At 37.9% G+C, this 18,802-nt stretch overlaps 4 protein-coding genes across 5 annotated transcripts; 2 read left to right on the forward strand and 2 right to left on the reverse strand.

Moving 5' to 3' along the window:
* The first annotated feature begins 2,403 nt into the window (after positions 1-2,403).
* On the forward strand, positions 2,404-4,623 carry LOC116604723. Of its 2 annotated transcripts, none has more exons than XM_032367464.2 (2): positions 2,404-2,579; positions 3,107-4,623. In XM_032367464.2, exons 1-2 carry the CDS (start codon positions 2,534-2,536, stop codon positions 3,526-3,528), a joined length of 468 nt encoding a protein of 155 aa, XP_032223355.1. In that variant the 5' UTR covers positions 2,404-2,533; the 3' UTR covers positions 3,529-4,623. The 2 variants fall into 2 exon arrangements, with proteins under 2 accessions (XP_032223355.1, XP_032223354.1); XM_032367463.2 differs by having other exon boundaries at positions 2,407-2,588.
* Positions 4,624-4,731: 108 nt separating this feature from the next.
* On the reverse strand, positions 4,732-11,596 carry LOC116604722 (60S ribosomal protein L10a). The gene is made up of 5 exons (XM_032367462.2): positions 11,492-11,596; positions 11,055-11,238; positions 10,476-10,593; positions 5,984-6,156; positions 4,732-4,940 (listed from the first exon to the last, which is right to left on the reverse strand). Exons 1-5 carry the CDS (start codon positions 11,494-11,496, stop codon positions 4,770-4,772), a joined length of 651 nt encoding a protein of 216 aa, XP_032223353.2. The 5' UTR covers positions 11,497-11,596; the 3' UTR covers positions 4,732-4,769.
* LOC116610226 lies at positions 6,524-9,739 on the reverse strand. Its single transcript, XM_048724670.1, has 2 exons — positions 9,402-9,739; positions 6,524-9,026 (listed from the first exon to the last, which is right to left on the reverse strand). Exons 1-2 carry the CDS (start codon positions 9,465-9,467, stop codon positions 6,618-6,620), a joined length of 2,475 nt encoding a protein of 824 aa, XP_048580627.1. The 5' UTR covers positions 9,468-9,739; the 3' UTR covers positions 6,524-6,617.
* Positions 11,597-16,186: 4,590 nt separating the features above from the next.
* Positions 16,187-18,802, forward strand: LOC5522153 (trace amine-associated receptor 7f). The gene has a single exon (XM_001641986.3). The coding sequence runs from the start codon at positions 16,857-16,859 to the stop codon at positions 17,967-17,969; it is 1,113 nt and encodes a 370-aa protein (XP_001642036.2). The 5' UTR covers positions 16,187-16,856; the 3' UTR covers positions 17,970-18,802.

Consider the following 18,802-nt stretch of genomic DNA (forward strand, 5'->3'; position numbering starts at 1 on the left):
CCTCTCAGATCAGCCGAGTTCCGAACAAGGAACCATTGCCTGGGCCCCTTCCCAGCACGGTCAAGCGTAACTAATCGTACAACGGCGTCGGTCAGGGATGCTTGTGGCTACTTTCTCGTTTTAAAATACGGCTAGCGGCCAGAGAAAATATTTTAGCTCGGATGTTATGCCACATATCGAATGTAAGTGTACCCTGGCATAGGTCTGCGAGATAAAATATTTTGTTTGTTGTTTTTTCCTCTCGAATTTCGACGGTATTTGAGTGCTACCGAAAATGGCGCCTCCAACCTTGTTTCTTTCCTTAGAAGGGGGAGAGAAGTCTACATCTACATCTACATTGTTAATCCACAAAGGGGTTACCATCACTGTGGATATAAATTAATTGTATAAAATTAATTAATTAACTAAAAAAATAAAAAATAAATAAATAAAAAAATAAAAAAAAAATAAATAAATAAAAAATAGAAAACATAAAATAAAATAATAATAGAAATAATAATAATAATAATAATAATAATAATAATAATAATAATAATAATAATAATAATAATAATAATAAATAAAAAAATAAATAATAATACAAATAATAATAAGGCAGAATAAAAATAATAATAAGGCAGAATAAAAAGTCATAAAATCCGTTAAGAAAAACCCCCCAAATCGTGCATTACACGTGAATTTGACAACATCAAGGCATCCTCTTAGTTTTAAGGCAATTTTAACGACAACATTTCACACAAAAAACGCTTTACTCGTCCCCTCTCAGCAGAACAGCCGAATTCCGAGCTACGAACAAGCAACCGTTGCCTGTGTTGTAAGCAGTGAACTGTACAGCCTGAATATATTCCATGAACGATTAGTAATCCATTTGTTGCCATCCATCTTTTTTATCGCTGAGAAAGAAGAAAGGAACTCATTAATTTTAGATGACAACTATTTCGAATTTTACCAGTAAGCTTATTCTATTAAAAGATAAATTGCTAAACATTTTCCAGGACAAAATTTAATTGAATAATTGTAGACTTACCCGAAACTTGTGGTTCTTTTCACGACAACCTTTGTCCAACTGTGTTTAGTTGTAGGGGGTTTGAGTTGAATTCAATCCGTCAAGAAACAAGAACTACATTTCAAAAAGCTACACCGCCACGTGCTCACAAACTCTTCGACTAGAATGTGCACGAACGAACCAAAATGATTGAATTCATTCCTTATTTTAAAGCAAAATAGTTTGCAGGTTTCCAAAATAGTCTTAAACTAAAGTTATTCGTTGATAATGGCAGATATTTGAAGGATAATGAACAAAATTCAACTCCCGAATTGAGCTTGCGAATGACAACAGCGTGAATTTCAGCGTTCGCTCGACGAAGGTAAACATGGCGCGCGCAACACCGCTGACCAAAGTTGGCTTCAGAAATTACCGAGATTTCAGCAAATGGCCTCACGTTATTTGTGTTTCAAAAATAAGTCCGGAATACAAAAAAACCGATGGCCATTGTAAGAAATTGTGTCTTCTTTCTCTATATCGAATTGCGAATTTTCCAGGTTTTTCCGTCATGTCTGAGCGGCATCGATGTCGAATTAAAAATGTTTCACTGTTGTTGTAATTTCATGCGCATATACCATCCATGTCAAATTCATTTGCCAACTCACATCGATATTATGTTTTATCATTAAAGTACTTTCATCTTATTGTCTCCAAAATAACAGACAGCTTCATACCACCAATTTGTTCAGTAGTCTCTAATTATTATTTTTCAAACAGTGACAGGGCCGTAGCAGTGGTTGGGGAACTGGGGGCACGTGTGGCCCCACTATTTCATACATCGTGGAAATGACAAGTAGGGTGTGGCTGTGCCAGAACAACTAAAAATCAAATTCTGCACTTTTTAGTCAGTCTGCACAGTCTATAGCCATGTTTATAAAAATGCCTATTTGGGGCGGTTGGGAATGGAATGTAGATATCGTTGAAAATCCTGACAACTATCAAAACCGAAATAACTCATTTAAATAAAACAAGTGTTATTTTATTTGTCCGTTTGTATTACATGTGGTTATGCTATACATAAATTTAATGAAAACACGATTTGGCCACACCCGCTCCCTGAAGCTCTCCGTAAACTTACAATTCTCTCTGATTCCCCCCGTAAATTTACGATGCTCTCTGATGGTCTCCGTAAATTTACCATGCTGATGTACCGAAAGCCGCATTTTCACCAGATCATTCCGGAAGTCCGGCACAAACCTCAACCGTTAAAAGACAAAAGAATCTATTAGAATCCGAGATATTTAACATATTAACAAGGCTTCATTTCGTGAGCCACCACTTTCATGAGACTCGTCACTCCCCACCCCCAAGAAAACCTCCGCTGCCTTTAAAAATGCCAACAATGCTTACGAACAATAAAACACTTAAGATGCCCTTGAATGTTTAGACAGCGTGGCGTATCTTTGTCTTTTTATTATTTCTGTTTTCGAATGCTTTGGATGTTTGGATAAGGTTGAGCCTCTGCAGCTTCCAGTTTAAACAGTAACGATGAGTCGTCTGGTTGTGGTAGTATTTGTGTTGGTCTTTGCCTTAGGTGATTATTGTAAGTAGTGGATTCACCATTATATCTCATCACTTGTTTGTAGATGTGATGTTAAGTTGTGCAAATAGCCTTGGGACCTCAGGATTAATAGTTTCGTTGTTTATTACAGTTGAATGAAAAGTGTATAGAAACGCTTATTTCTTTTTGGAACCATTTATCAACACAGCAATGGCCACAGCATTCTTTATACGATTGGCTTTCTGTATCTAGCTGTTTCTAAAATACACCAAAAATTGGAATTCAACTCTGCCAAATTCCAGTTTTTGGTGTATTGTATTTATTCTTCTGGTTCACAAACACTACTACTATTTGTGCCTTTTGTATTTATTAGCTGTTTCTAAAAATATAGAATTGTATACGCAGTGAATTAGACTGATGCACTTGCCTCAGACATGATTGATGGAGCCATTGAACTTTTGACCCGTACGGCTACAAACACTGACAAAGTTTTTTTTTAATAGCTTTCAATTCTATAGCATTTTAAAACTTTTATTAACTGAATTATTCCACTGATCCAGGCTCCGCACTTGAATGCCCAACATGCATGAAAAATGGGGCCAACCAATGCAGCCCATCAAAGACGAATTGCAGCGATGATGCATCACGGTGCTTCAGTATTGAATTCAAGACCAAGAAAGATAATATCACAAGCGATGCTGTTGTTAAAGGGTGCGTCCCTTGCAAGAACGAAACAGCCTTATGTACTTTTGTCCATGACATGATTAAGGGAGAAAGCGAATTTGCTCAGGTTTCAATCGACAAGTGTGAGAACGCCAACGCCACCTTTGGAAATTCGGCCTGCCCAACTTTAAAGTCGACTGCTGAGCCGACCACCACAGCTGCTCCTACAACAATGGGTGGTGGATCTCTAGTAGCTAGTAACGTGATGATTGCCTGCGCTGTTGGTTTTATCATGTGTCTTTTGAAACTTGGTTACTAGTTCCTGACGATCTAAACGTAATGTTAAGGGCCTATGGTACTATATTTTGAGTCCGTTGCTAGGAAAATGTGTTTGTTTTATAAAAGCTTCTGCTTTTTGTCAAATCTCTTGGAACTTTCAACATAAGTGTTTTAGGCATAAATGACAAGTGATGACGTCATCTGATCCCTCCCATGGTCACGTGACCCAGAACAGAAAAACGAGTAAGAAAAGCTACTGTTCAAATCTAACAATTTTTTTTTTTGCAGAAATATTTTAACATCACTATTTTCTAAAACTTCACGCATCGGATTTGCAAAATTTTGATACCGCGAGAAATGGCGAATTTTTATGTTCTTCGAAAACCATATATTTGGTAATAACTTTCTTATTTCCTCAAAAATCCCATGCGCTAAAATGTTAGGAATAGTAATATCAATGGTTTGAATGAAACAAAATCACAATTGTTGTAAAATGTTCAAAATTAACGTGTTTCTCTCGCGCGGAAATGGCCGCCATCTATTTTTATTCTCGAAAAACATATAAAAATTGCATTTCCTTCTACAAAATGTCGAAAGTTTATTTTAATCTCTTGGAAAAAAAGAACAAAGAAAGTTAGAACTGGAGTTTCGAAGAAAATAAAAAAAAGACTCGACCGGGGATTGAACCCGGAAAGCTTGCTTACGAGTCAAAGAGGCTAACCACTGGGCCACGGAATCAAGTTGGAAAGCGTGCGGCGATTTTAGTTTAGAATAAAGCGCTTTTCCCTTTCGTAGCAACGAGATAGTACCATAGGCCCTTTAATCGTTTCAGCAATACAATACAAATTAATGGGAGTGAAACGTGTTTTTATTGCCTTAGCTGCTTAGGCAGCTGTCATTTTTTACTAGGGGGGGGGGGGGGGGGGGAATATGTACGGGAGGGCTACGTTTTTTTGCGGGATTTACGGGGTCAAATTTTTTGGGCACCGCATTTAGGGTAGGTTTGAATATAATACTGAGCAAGAGAGTCATTGTTCACTAGCGAAAGTAAAGATTCATACTAAAATTAAATAGGACAAAATTGCAATGCTTGCTGATCTATATTTTAATAAAGGTTATATCCAGTTACTCAGTATATCAAGACTCTGTGGTTTTAAAGACATATAATTATTTAGTGTAAAAAAAATTTGGGCATCCAGTCTCAGGGAGGGGTCGCAATTTGAGTAAAAAAAGACAATGGGTGGAATTGCAACGTTTTATTGTTGTACAGCCAACTAGAGCCTAGACCAGCCTCTGAGGGCGGCCCATGGTGCTCTTGATATACAGGGCACGCACGTTTTGCCAGTTCTTCTTCAGTAGAGACACCAAGAAATTGATGGCAAGAAGGACATTGCCGGCAAGCTGTTCCTCAGTCATGTTAACATGACCGATAGCTACTGCCAAGCACAGCACCTATAAATGATTTACATGATTGGTTAGAACATTATCTACAAAAAGAAACCTGCTGGGATGGAATAGAGGGTATCTAGCGTTTGGATCACACCAGACATGTTTCATAGGCTATGAAACCCTATGCAAATGAGATATTCCAGGGTTCAAAAAATGTAGCCGGCTGCCGGCTGTTTTCAGGTCTTAGCTGTTGGCTCTTTCTTTCTGTATTCCCCTCATATTTTGAGCATGCAGGTTTTTTCCCAACCAAAATTCACAAAGCCAGAAAAATCTAGCAGATAAAAAAAAAAAAAAAAATTGAACCCTGCATTCATATTTCACTACAAACTAAACCTACTTAAATCATGGTAAAATTTTATCCTTTTCACAATTAAGTAAGGCACGACTATATTTCTGAAGTATTATATGATGTTGGTTTAAAAAAATATTGAAGTTTTGAGACAAAAACAAAACACAAATTGCATGCAAGTGGAACCTAATTTCCAAGGTACTATATCAAATTTTCATTTGCTTTTATTCATTACTTTTTTTTACATTCATTTCTTTTTTAATCATTACCCCCACTGTAAACAGTTAGGAATAATGGAGTATATATACTATACCTGTGAAAGATTAACAATGTGTGCATATACACACACCGGACATTGCTCCCGTAAAGTGGGATGGCCTTCCCAAAGTTTTAAGACCCTGGGTTGGGGTCCGACCAAGCTTAGCCAGGTCTCCCAGAGAAAGTGGACTCACCAGTGCACAAATAGACTACAGAAAATCTTAAAACTTTCTTTTGTCAAAATAGTGTGGTAATTTAAAGTGTAAACAATTTTAATGTAATCAAATTTAGATCTGAGAGGTTCTTTACTAATCAGAATACCTCTAACATGTGTGTATACATACAATACACAGTTCTGATTTGTTTGCTGTAACAAGAAACTGAAGTTTTCAAATGACAATATTGATACCAATTCCAAAGGAGATACCAACTTGAGATAAACAAAAACTGTTCTGGGATTTGTTTTGTGCACTGAGCCACAGTTCTGGTAGCAACCTACCTTCTTCATCTGGAACTTGATGGTAGAGCGCACATCCTCAATTTTCTGGACCATGTTCTCATTGTGGTTGATGGGAGTGGGGAATTTACCAGCTTTGTTCAGACCAGGGCCCAAGATACGCGGGATCTGTTTGATCAAACTGTCTGAAGCCAGGAAAGCATCATACTTCTTTGCTGAAAATAATAGTTTTGTTAGCAGGGTTGATAGTTTGCAGGACAAATATGCCATGTTTAAGCTTTAAGGCGGTACAAAAAGAAAGACAACTTGCCTTTAAATTGGGTGTCAATTGCATATAAGATTAATATGAAGTCCTGAAAATTTGAGCATCTTAGTACTTTTTGTTTTTGAGATATTTTAAATCAAAGTTGCATTGCGAAGCCATGCAGCATCTCCAGAATGGCATGTGATTCATTTCACGGGAAAAATAGAGCTTTATATATGGTCATTTTAGCCTTATACAGGGTTCCCACTAATCTGAAAAAGTAAAATTCCCTGACTTTTCCCTGACCATAACCCATTTTTCAATGACCATGCAGCATGTCTTATGAATACTTTTAATGAATAATCTATAATTTCAATAACAGCAACAAAGCAATAGTGTCTCAAGATTGTGAGATTTTGACTTAACGTCTTTTCAAAAGGATTTCAGCTTCTTCTGTAGAAGATCAATATTTTGTTCTTCCTTCTCTATTTCCTTCCTCTTTTCTTTTGATTTTACCCGCAAGGCGTTCGACTTTGCAAGAATGCTAAAGTCTCCCTTCATTTCTGCATTAGTAGCAAGGTCATCGGCTTCTTTCAGAAGAGCAGTAGCTGTAGTTTCAAGCTTTTGTTTTTTCTTTTTTGCTTGCTTGATGTCTTCTTCGACTTTTCTTTTCAAGCTTTCTTTATGGGTTTTTGCCTCAATTGATTTCTTCTCTGCTAAAGATTGTCTGTATCTGTTACTAGCATATTTACAAGATGTAAGCAGCTCAGTTGTGATAGAATCTTCAATTGGACATTCCAGACTTTTGACACCACTGTGAGCTCTGCGAAATCCAACAAGCGTGTCTTGGTGCATATTGTTGCTCACGATATCCTTGTTATCAGAGAATCCTCTTTCAACACAGGATTGACCATGGGACAAGATAAGCAGCATCTTTACTGTTTGCCAAAGGTCTGCATACTGTGGTTTCTGGTGAAAGTACTCTGCTAGGAAGACATCAAGTGCTTTGTCTGATGACTGGTAGGACTTGAAGTCCTCCTTACTGTATCTCTCCACATCAGCAAGGAATGCCTTGTACTGCTGTAGAGCAATATCACAACAATGGGTAGATTTCATTTTATGCGATATCAGTTGCTGAAGGACATTGGAGAATCTGGTTGTTGCTGCTTCAGGGTTTGATGCCATGTAAATAGGATTTAAAGACACCAGATTCCTAGCCATCTTGTACTTTAGAGGAGATCTGTCCATTACCTTGCTAGATAATTGTTTCAGAAATTCAAGGCAATTATTCTGGAATTTCAGGATTTGTAGAGGTGTGGCTTGCTTAGTACTTTCCATCTTATGCACTGACATCTTCGCAGCAAAACCTACATCTACCTTCCTTGGTGGTAGAAGATTGTCAGACTTGCTAACATCAATGTTAGCAAGCTTAGCACATGTTGTTGCCTCTTGAAGCACAGACTTCTTAACAAACTTGGAAAGGATTGCTTCAAGTATGGTTTGTACATCTTGTGTAAGAAAGGGGACCATGGGCTGATCGGTTTGGAATTTCTTCAAAAAAGGCCCAAGAATGCGTGCGATACTAATAAAGAACTCAAGTTTGGCAACAATGAGTGGATCTTGTACAAATGCCTGTAGATTTTTGAAAGATTGGCTTGTAGGAATTTTGCTCTTTGGTAGCTTTGACACCTCGTCAACATATTTCTTGATATTTGGCCAGATAGCCACTGCTCGTTCTGCCACTGGCAAATCTTCCAGCCACCTTGTTCCACAAAATCGTAGTGGCCACATGGAACTTCCAGAAATGGCTTCATAATCTTCTCTTTTTGCTGGTGAGTCTGAAAAAGTGTACCAGAGAGACCTCAGAAGTTTATCAAGACGCCAGCCTGTGGCTGTAGCTCCATATTTAAAAGCCCCATGTACCACATGTAACCCACAGGCACCAATATTAATGAGCTTTGGAAGATCTGGATCAGTTTGTTCTCTATCTTCTAATAGGTCTTCAAGAAATTTCCAGTTAACATTAGGACCATCCATCGATACCTGCACAAGGTTTGCAGGATTCAGCTTTTGTAGACCTAGCTTGAAACTTTGAAGTAAATCTGCAGCTCTTGTGTGACCAAGAAACTGGGAATCAATGTATCTTGATACAACTTTATTCTTCTGAACATCCCAAAAGCGCACAATCAAATCCATCTGTTCTTTCTGGATCACTTTATTCAGCGATTCATCAAATGAGATAACATACATTGTTCCTTGCTCTTGAAGTCTTTTCATTAATTCATCATGAAAAAATGGGGCAATGCCAAAACAAATCAAGTATGAACACTTTGTTGCTCCACATTGGAACTGTTTGGCAATTACACTGTCTGGAAACATATTGGAAAATAGCTTGTCAGTGCCTGCACTACTATTACAGGAATAGTGAGACATGAGGACTTTTATAGCCCACAGCACCTCTGCTTTTAGAGTTTCATCTTTGGTAACATACTTTTTAATTGTGCCTTTAGATGAATCAGATGAACTGGCAACTTGAGAAAGATCGACGGGAGGAGGTGGTACAGTCATTGTCCTTTCTGCTGCTGAAGAATTTTGTTCGGATTCTTGCTTTTGCACAGTGACAAAAGAGTTCAAAGAAAGTTGTTGTGTCGATGGAGCAACTCTCCTAAGATGTTTTTTGCCTTTAGCATGACTTATCAGTGCTTGTTTTCCCATATTTCCAAGCTCAAATGTAACAGAGCACATTTTACACCTTGCTTTAGTTGATTCCTGAGCTTGTGCAACCCAAGGAAATAGTGGGTCTTGAAGCCATAGATTATTAAATACAGTTCGCTTACTCATCTACAAACCAATACAAAAGTTATAAAAAATAAGTGTTACGACTGTAAATAATTTTGTATAAAGTCATGCTGCAATTAAATGCAATGAGAATGGACAAAAAAAATGTATATCTAACTAAGTTCAGGCGTGGTTTCCTCTTTTTCAAAATGCAAATCAGGATAAACAAAAATAATTTTTAAAGCTTAAGACTAAGACTGAACAGTTACGAAAAAATTCGCTGCATACAAAAATATCTTGAATTAAATGTCGTTAGTTTACCGATTTTGTCATTAAATGATCAATAAATTGTTACATTATGCATCCCCCCACTCTATCACTGCTAAGGTTATGAAATAATGCCCTTAAAATAGCTAAAATACTTAATTCCAGCCCTACCTCCACGTGCTTTCCAATACTGCAACAAGATGGCCGACATAATTCAGACCCAGTCCTCCACTTCATTTTCCTCCACAGGAAAACCACATAGGATAATTCGTTTATACTGATGTATTGCGATTTTTGAAACTTTTAATTAACAGTGAGGTTGCTTGATTATCGCCAACACAATTCATAATAATGATTTTTGAAAAATAAGAATTATTCCCTGACTTTTCCCTGACTTTTTGAGAATTATCAAATTTCCCTGACTTAAATCATAATTCCCTGACAATTCCCTGACCTTGAAAAAAAATCGAATTTCACTGACTTTTCCCTGACTGTGGGAACCCTGTTATAAAGCATATATTTTAAATGTTTTTCTGCTGTTTTCAATACAGCAGGTTCAAGATGAAAACACCATAAGTGTTTGAGGAAGTTTCTGAGGAATGTGGTGAAATTGCATGGATTCAACTTGAGACAAATACACACAGACTCACAAAATATGCTATATCTGTATAAGGATTTATTCAATCCAACCAAAACTTTGTAATAAAAAACTATACATAATAAAGAAACTTTCCACCAGAGTGCAGAATCGATTTATTTTTCATCGCAGGATAATCTCGAGTGAAACTTGAATTTTGATTTTTCGCATTTTTAGGCATTTTCGGCTTTATTGACAGCCTGCAGTAATCAGGGGAATTCCTCAAATTTCTTTTAGATATGATTAAATTGACAATTTTGAGGAGGTTTGATAGTGTCTGTTTGTTGTAAAAGTTTTGACCATGTTTATACAAATGCGACCTCGTAAATGTAATATAGGGTAATTTGAGTGTGTATTTGACTTGTTTGCCTTTCATGCCGCCTTAATTTAACTGTCTTAGAATTACACATAAGCTAAAAGCATAACCGTCCTTTATGTTTAACAGAACTCATAGTTTAACAACACCTTTAATTCAGAAAAACATTGTTCAATTGAAGAATAGTGTGAATTCAACGAGCCACTCTAAGTCTGACTGAGTGCAGCCAGCTATGAACAAGGCAAGGATTTTGAATGCTGGTGTAAAAATACGTTCTGTAATAAGTATTTACCCAATTTCTTGACAAGCTTCTTGTTCTTGTTAAGCTTCTTCAGGGCTTCAGCATCCATGCAGGGTATTCCATTAGCATTAGCCTCGTCACAATGAGAGGCATCACCCAAGACACACACCTACATGGATGAGCAAAACAGATCTTAACACCTATAAAAAAATCCCTTTTTGTTCTCAGAGAACTCCTCCCCCTCCACCCCAGAAAAATTAGGTCCACTTTTTCGGATTTTGCATTTCCTCCCCCCCCCCCCCCCCCCCCCAAAAAAAAAAGATAATTTCTGGGTACTAGTCAGCTACAGTATTCACAGGAAAAATAAATAGTGCACAATTTGGTGTATCTCACTTTTTTAAAGATAATATTTTCTACTTGCAGCTAACATCTTTGAGAAGGACTTTTATTCTTTAAACAGCAAGATATTCAAGGACAAAGAATTTTACCAAGCCAACACAATCTCACCTACACAACTATCTGGGATTTTCATTAGAAAAAACTTGTGTAAACCACTACTTTTCTAAATTTACACAATCTAGACTAAATAACAACAAAAATAAGGTTTTCAGGTTGCTTTCTTGGTCCTACCTTCATCTGGGGACGAGGGATAGTCTTCAGTTTGACGGTTCCACTGAAACGCTTGTCCTTTTGGGGATCATAGTTCTTCAGGGCGATCTGAAGTTCCACGGTCTCGGTAAACTTGCGAGGCTTGTCCTTAGAGCCCTGGAGGACGGCTCCTACGCACTCGTACAGGTTATCACGACTGATCTTACTGAAAATTGAAACGAAGACGCGATACGTAACGGGAAGATTAGAAGGAATTTCATATAAAAGTGTGGTTTAGGGTTGCCCAATGTTCATAACTTTCGCTTCGAATTTCAGAGTTCCATGCATCGATAAAGATAAAATATAGCCACAGAATAAGTTTTGGTTTACTTTGGGGTCTGAATGAGTGGGAATGCATCAACGATGGGTGGAAGAACAAGTACTGAAGAAGGATTTTTAGTCCGTAAAAATCACGATACCTCATCTTGTCGGCGATATATGGAGAAAGAGAACGAGGAGGGGAGAACCGCTGACCATTAACGCGCAGGCTCTAATGGAACACAATCCACGACCGGGAACGCAAAGGAATCCCGTGATTTTAATTGGCTTGCGATGAGTCAAAGAAAAGTGAGGCTTTCCCTTGTACCAACGCATTATTGTAATAATCATAATAAAAAAAACGTTCTTTGAAAATAAGAATCAACGCACTTTGTCATAATCGATGTAATTTGTAATATTTGAAGCAAGTTGTTAGAATACACATTCTTTTATTTCTAAGCATAATAATTGAACCAATTTGTATGAAAATTCTGTGCACTATTAACATTTCCGTTACAAGTAGAGCTAACTGTGAAATATATTACCATGCTATCATGTATCGTTAGCATGTATTTAGCTGCCATTATAATTTTTACTATGACGATCCGCGTGTATTGTTAAAAAAAAAAACACCAATTCTGATTTTCCTGCAAAATTGCGTCATATGGTGGTTCAAGACCTTTCACATTCAAACTTTGCAAACATAAAAAAATTCATTACAAAGTGATCCAAGTGACAGAAGATTTTTGGACGCTTTTTCTAAAAGGCATATTAAATTATACCGACATATCAAACATATTACCCAAAGGATAGTGTCCTTCGTTTGCATTGCCTTATATGGTCATTGATGCCCATATTTTGAAGAGCTAAAGTTTTCCCGCTCCCTGATCTCCAGAAAATATGGTGAAAAATGCTGATTCCTGTCAATTTGAGACTCGTGCAAGAATTTGTCCAAAAAAACCTGACAGCTTGGTCAAATTTTTATCTCACTAATCTTGAAAAGCCCTTAGACCCAGGCCTCCCAGAGATTGACCGAGCGGGTTTGAAGGTCACCCAAATATTGATATGATTACAAACGATAGTCATATATTGGCTGAATTTGAGTAGCGAGAATAAAACTCTGAAAACGGCGGATGAACTTTCCCTGTAAAGAGCGTCAAGTGACAAAGCAAAAAAATGGCATGAAATTTTCCAATTATTAATATATAAGCTCAAGATTCCGCATACAAGAAATTCCTCTAACCAAAAGCTTAATTCCGAATTTTAAAGAAGTTTAGAAGATATGAAATTTAGACATTAGCGAGCAAAGTTGGCTTAATTTCTGATCAGAACCCGACTTCTCCCTACAAACGAGGAGAATTTATACTTTGAACATTTGAAAAATGCACTTCAAGCTTCATATCTCGAAGACGAATCCATTAGAGAAAAACACTTTTTGATATGTTGGTTAACATGACATAAGGAGCCTCAAGCTCAAGCTTACCGAAGTTAACCAGACCTTATTTTGGGAAAACTTGCCATTTTTTTGGTCTGTCGCGTCACTAAGATAACACAAACAGGTAGCAGGCGCGTACAGCCAATCCGGGGACGCGCCTGCTATCTGTTTGTGTTATCTTAGTACTTGACGGGTACTTAGTACTTGACGGGTACTTAGTACTTGACTTAGTACTTGACGGGTTATCTTAGTACTTGAGGGTGAATTATTTAGGCTCTCTTTAAAAGTATTTACAAAAACGTAGGAAGAAACCACCGGACAGCCTCTATCTGCTGGTGTGCGTCGGACCTTGTGGTCTGCGTCGACAGTTGATTAATTAACAAAACCTTTTAAAGAAAAAGTCGACAACAACGCAGATTTATGTTTTTAGAACGATATTTCGGCAGGCCAATACCTGCCTTCTTCAGGTTATAAATGAGTTACAATGGCATGTTATAGCTAGTATATGTACAAAGTTCATTGATGATTAACTAACAAAAGGTATAAATAGTAATTGAGTAAAGAGTGACTTATGGAAGATGGTAAATAGGGTGGTGTGGATTACTAAGTAGCTAAACGGTTTTCTCACGCCGGTTGAGGCCACCGGGTTCAAGAGTGCCAGCGCGAGCTATCAGTGTGGCTTCTCTTGCTTTGCGGATGGAGTCGCGGTTATTTCTTATTTTTTCAATAGGTATTGAAAAAATAAGAGATAACCGCGACTCCATCCGTAAAGCAAGAGAAGCCACACTGATAGCTCGCGCTGGCACTCTTGAACCCGGTGGCCTCAACCGGCGTGAAGAAACCGTTTAGCTACTTAGTAATCCACACCACCCTATTTACCATCTTCCATAAGTCACTCTTTACTCAATTACTATTTATACCTTTTGTTAGTTAATCATCAATGAACTTTGTACATATACTAGCTATAACATGCCATTGTAACTCATTTATAATCTGAAGAAGGCAGGTATTGGCCTGCCGAAATATCGTTCTAAAAAACATAAATCTGCGTTGTTGTCGACTTTTTCTTTTAAAGGTTTTAAAAGTATATAGGTACATAGGTATAGGTATCAATTAAACTACGCATTTTCATCGTTTGGCACCGTCCTCACATTGGATGGACACAAAATCGTAGTATTATCGTTACACAAATGTGGCTTTATAGTTCCGTTCGGCAACAAGGCAGACCATACATTTTATTAAAGCAGACATTTAGGTACGTCATAGAGTATTTACATACAGGTAGCGATATAAACATCACTCAAGAATATAAACTCAAAACTAGATTATCACTCAAAAATTGAAAAGCGTTTCAAATGTCTTGAAACCGCAGGGTTCTTCTAGTTCAATTATCTACATACATTTCAGACAAATGCCTCGAAACAAACGAAAAACAAACGTAATTTTGTATACACCTATTTCAAAAAACGTTGTCAGTGCAAACAGCAAATGACAAATGGCAGTTCTACGACCGAAAGGACCCATGGATCCCAAAATATTTGTTCGGAATTCAGAAAAATATAAATAAAACATACGGCTATCCATTTAATATAATTAATATATGGTTCAGATATCGCTTAAGTTTATTTATTACCTCTATTTTTACAAATGATTGCTACCCATAAACACCTTTCGGTCATAGAACTGCTATTTGGCAATTGCCATTCGCCGTTCGCACTGACAACCTTATTAAAATAGGTGTAAAATATAAACAAACAATATTCAGGATTTCTATGGTATTTTCATAATTAATCCTTTAATTACTTTCGCAATTATAACAGCATTGCCATACAAATTAGCCTTTTACGGGAATATCCTTTTCAAAGTTTACCCAAGAAATAACAACTTTTCTATCCAACAGATCGAATCAATTACCACGCCTTGACGCCTCGAAGTCACAAAGAATCAAAGACAAATAGCACAGCATAAAGTTTTGAGGTAAATGGGAAGAATACTTGTAGGGACGCTTAACAACAGACACGGTACACATGAAATAACAAGTTTCCGGTAGCAGGTGCAATATTACCGCAAGGAAAAGGCAATATTATGTGTCATATCAAAAGGTTTCTTTTTTCAGTAGGATATCAATACAATTAAAGCTCTAAATATATTTTTTTCATTACACCTGCTCTACGACAAGTATTTAAGAAAAATAGCAACACGGTTTTCATTAAAGTTTTTTTTTTAAGGATACGAACAAATGTTTTACAATTCATTTCCCTTTTTGTTTTTTGAACCTACCGCACGTTATAAGTTTTCTTCCATTTAGTTTTTGACATATGTCTTTTCTCAGGAAGAATTCCAATCGGTAAAGGAGGTTTGTTTTTTAGTTTAAGCCATGATTAGATAGAAAACATGCTATTATTTGCCACACCTGAAACGACGTAACACAATGTTTAAGAGACTTAAAAAAATTGTCCTTACTCAAATTATGACTTACTTACTTAAATTACGACCCACTGTATAAAATAATTATGCCATAAAAATATTCAATTGTGGTCTGTTTTTGAGTATTTTTCTTTCGTTTCCCACTTAGCTCACGCACTTGAGGGAAGGTCAATATCGTTTCTGGCAAACAACACCGACTGGTTCAATTTTATAAGGTCTAATAAATACGCACAGGAAGCCAAATCAAGGCATGAGAAAACACAAAACTTATCCAGACATTCGTGATTGGTCAAGGCCCAACTTTCACGTCATTTTCAACCAACTTGACTTTTTCACACCTATAAAAATTCATAAAAATTGAATCAATGCGAGGGAATGGTCAAGATATACGTCTGGATCGAAAATGCAATGAAATGAAATATAGATAGCAGGTTCAAAAAGAAACAGCAGTCAAAAGCAACGGAGGAAAACTCAAAGATAATTCCTACATGATCTCATCAAAAAGACACTGCACAATTTTAGAATGGGGATAAAGGAGTGAAATCAAGTCGACGTTTCGCCTTCAAATAACGGGTGAGATTACAGAGCGTCTTATTCCTCGAAGTCTGCCGCTCAACTAGACACGAACGACGGACAGGTTTTCTTGAATTGTCTTATGTTCTGCCAAATCCAGTCAAACATCGTGACTCATCTGGATTTGCATAGTTTTCCATTCAAGCCGAAACGATATCAACTAATCCGATTTAGCGTCTTTCCATATAAAAGTTTTCATAATTTGGAAAGCCCAAAGCCGCGTTTTTAGATAAAAAAAACTCCCTTTTGCACGTAAGTGAAAAAAAGTGTTGCTTGCTTTGACGTTCTACCCCACGTCAAAGTTTCAACTCCGTAGTAAATACAGCTTTTTAAAAAATATTTTTTTATGTACTAGCTTGCAGAAGACATGTTTTTATGGCACAGTGCAAAATATACATTTAAAATAGTGTTTGTCACATTAAAATTGTTTTCATTAAAATAAGACATATTTTCATGGATAGCCTGCAGCTATATTCTTGGCACGGTTGCCAAATACTAAAAATAAGACTTTTAGAAACTGAAGCTAAATAAGTTATTCAAATATGTGTTTGTCACATTAGAATTGTTTTCGTTAAAATAAGACATTGGCATCTCCTTAGAAGGCAGAAAAAATATTTCTACCAGCTGTCAGATATTCGCACAAGCAAGGACGATCCCTCCAACAGTTCAAAGCTAACTGTATTTTAATTATCACGACCTATTTTTTTTTATGTCAGTCATATCAAGTTGAAACGTTTGACATAATCAATTACGGTGTTCTTAGCTAAGTGACTATTATTTACCGAAATTAATTTAACTAATCGCTTGTTTGAACTGGACTTGCTTTGGTATCCCGCGAGAACGAATTTCAAATGAAAAAAAAAATCCATTATTATTGATTGGTAGGACGCAGGACGCCACTGGGAGCGACACACTTTGTTCAACTTGCGATAGTTTTAGCATCGAAACCCTCGAACGTTAGCGATACACGTGTAGAACACAAAGACGTTTTTCAAGCTAGAAACTGAATCTTGAGAGGTGACGATTTGATTCGCTTTCTGACAAGCAGCGTCTAAGTATTTCAAGAGCTGAGTGAAGGTTTGGATATCACGATGGCGCAAGGAAACGTAACGCATCGCTGTTTTTTCTTTGAGCCAAGCGGTGATGGACTCTCAATAGTTGGGTTTGGCCCCATGTACATAACCACCATTGTTACATGCGTGGTGAATTCCCTTTTCGCCGTTACGGCAACTCTAACTAACGCCGTCATTCTAGGAATTATAGTCAAGGATGAGACTCTTCATTCGCCCGCTAATCTACTGATTGCCTGTTTAGCTGCCTCGGATCTCGTTATCGGCTCTGTAACGCAGCCGTGTTATGTGGCGTATAAGACCGGTGAGCTGCTTGGCGTAACACGAGTGTCATGCGTGTTTCGGATGATTCACTGGGTCTTCGGGTGGATCTGTACCGGAGTCTCCATGTTGACAATAACGGCCATTGCTGTCGAGAGATTCCTCGCTCTTCACCTGCACCTACGATATCCTGTTATTGTGACGACTAGCAGAATACTCAAGGTCATAGCTACATTTTGGATCGCGTGCATTGCGATTATCTCATCGCTGTTCGCACTCAATTCAGACAGGTATTGGACATTTTTACCCGCACCTATACTATTAATAAATATCATTGTGACCATCGTAGCTTACTGGGAAATCTTCCGCGTTCTACAAAGACATCGCAATCAGATCCGTGACCAGATGGCGTTACAAGTCTTCAGTGAGGATAACGCAAGTAACGCGAGTGGCGTGACATGTAAAGAGAGTAGTAGCATTACCTCACGCGGAAGTGCCAAGGGGTTAAACTTCAAGCATTACCGGAAGTCTGCCGTGACGGCCGTGTATGTGTCGTTACTGCTATTGCTGTGTTACGTGCCGTTTTTCTGCGCGATGATTACGCGTGTGGTCGTGGGTTACGACACGCGAGTCAAGGTAGCGTACGAGTGCGCGGCGACCCTGGTGTACATGAACTCCACTATTAATCCCGCGTTGTACTGGAGACGAATTCCTGATATCAGGAGAGCTGTGCGTAAGTTCTTGAGGCGCTTCTGCTGCTGTCGGGATCTGCCCGTAGAGACAGACACTTTGAGCCACATGGGGAGTAGGAACGTTAGCTTTATTCGCAAGGAGAGTCACATTAGCGGAACAGGCCTTCATGGTATTACCTAACTTGATAGACGTTTTTGGGTGCGCTCTCGCCCCGCCGCAACATGCTTAGGCGAGGCGCTTATTCGGGAGAGTCGCATATTCATTTTTCATCTTAGGCAAAGCGTTTATTTGAGAAATTGTGTAGTTCCAGAAAATATCCCTTACCCCCATTCAGGGGTTTGGAAATTCCGGGGGGTGGGGGGTTCAAACGCCCAGGAATTTCCAGAGGGGAGGGGGTAAAATGCCCTTTTTCCTTAACAGTTACTGTATTTATTTTTTTCCAGAGGGGGGAAGGTCCATGCCTCCGACCCCTTCATAGGTATGGATATTTTCTGAAACTACACATTGCGGTTTCCAGTTTCTCGTGTGGTCTTTAATATGGAGGTAGATGGTCTCAATTATTAAATAAGAATTCTAGCTGAGCAATGGTAGGGAAACCTTAACGTAAAAATTGGCTAGACTTCGATGTGATTTTCGCGTCATTTTAATTGTGTGAACTGCGCGACCTTCAAAATACAGCGAAATGATAATGAAAGAAGAGAGAGAGCGAGATTTAAGCCCCGTGCAAACTGCGCCAGCAACTGCCAGCATTGCTGGTGAATTTTCACTTGACTGACTATAGGACAAAGGAAATGTCAAAATGGGAGTTAGACTTTTCGACATTTCCTTTGTCTTGTGGTCAGTCGAGCAAGAATTCGCCAGCAATGCTGGCCGGTTTTGGCGCAGTTTGCACAGGGCTTTAGATGATTTAGAAGTTTCTAGATACATCTCTTTTCAAAATATAAATAACAAAATCAGGATAGTTAAATTATTGGGGTGCAGAATTACGAAATTAAAAAAAACGTTCACATGGA

Source organism: Nematostella vectensis, chromosome 3 (genome assembly GCF_932526225.1).
Source record: "Nematostella vectensis chromosome 3, jaNemVect1.1, whole genome shotgun sequence".
Classification (NCBI taxonomy): domain Eukaryota; kingdom Metazoa; phylum Cnidaria; class Anthozoa; order Actiniaria; family Edwardsiidae; genus Nematostella; species Nematostella vectensis.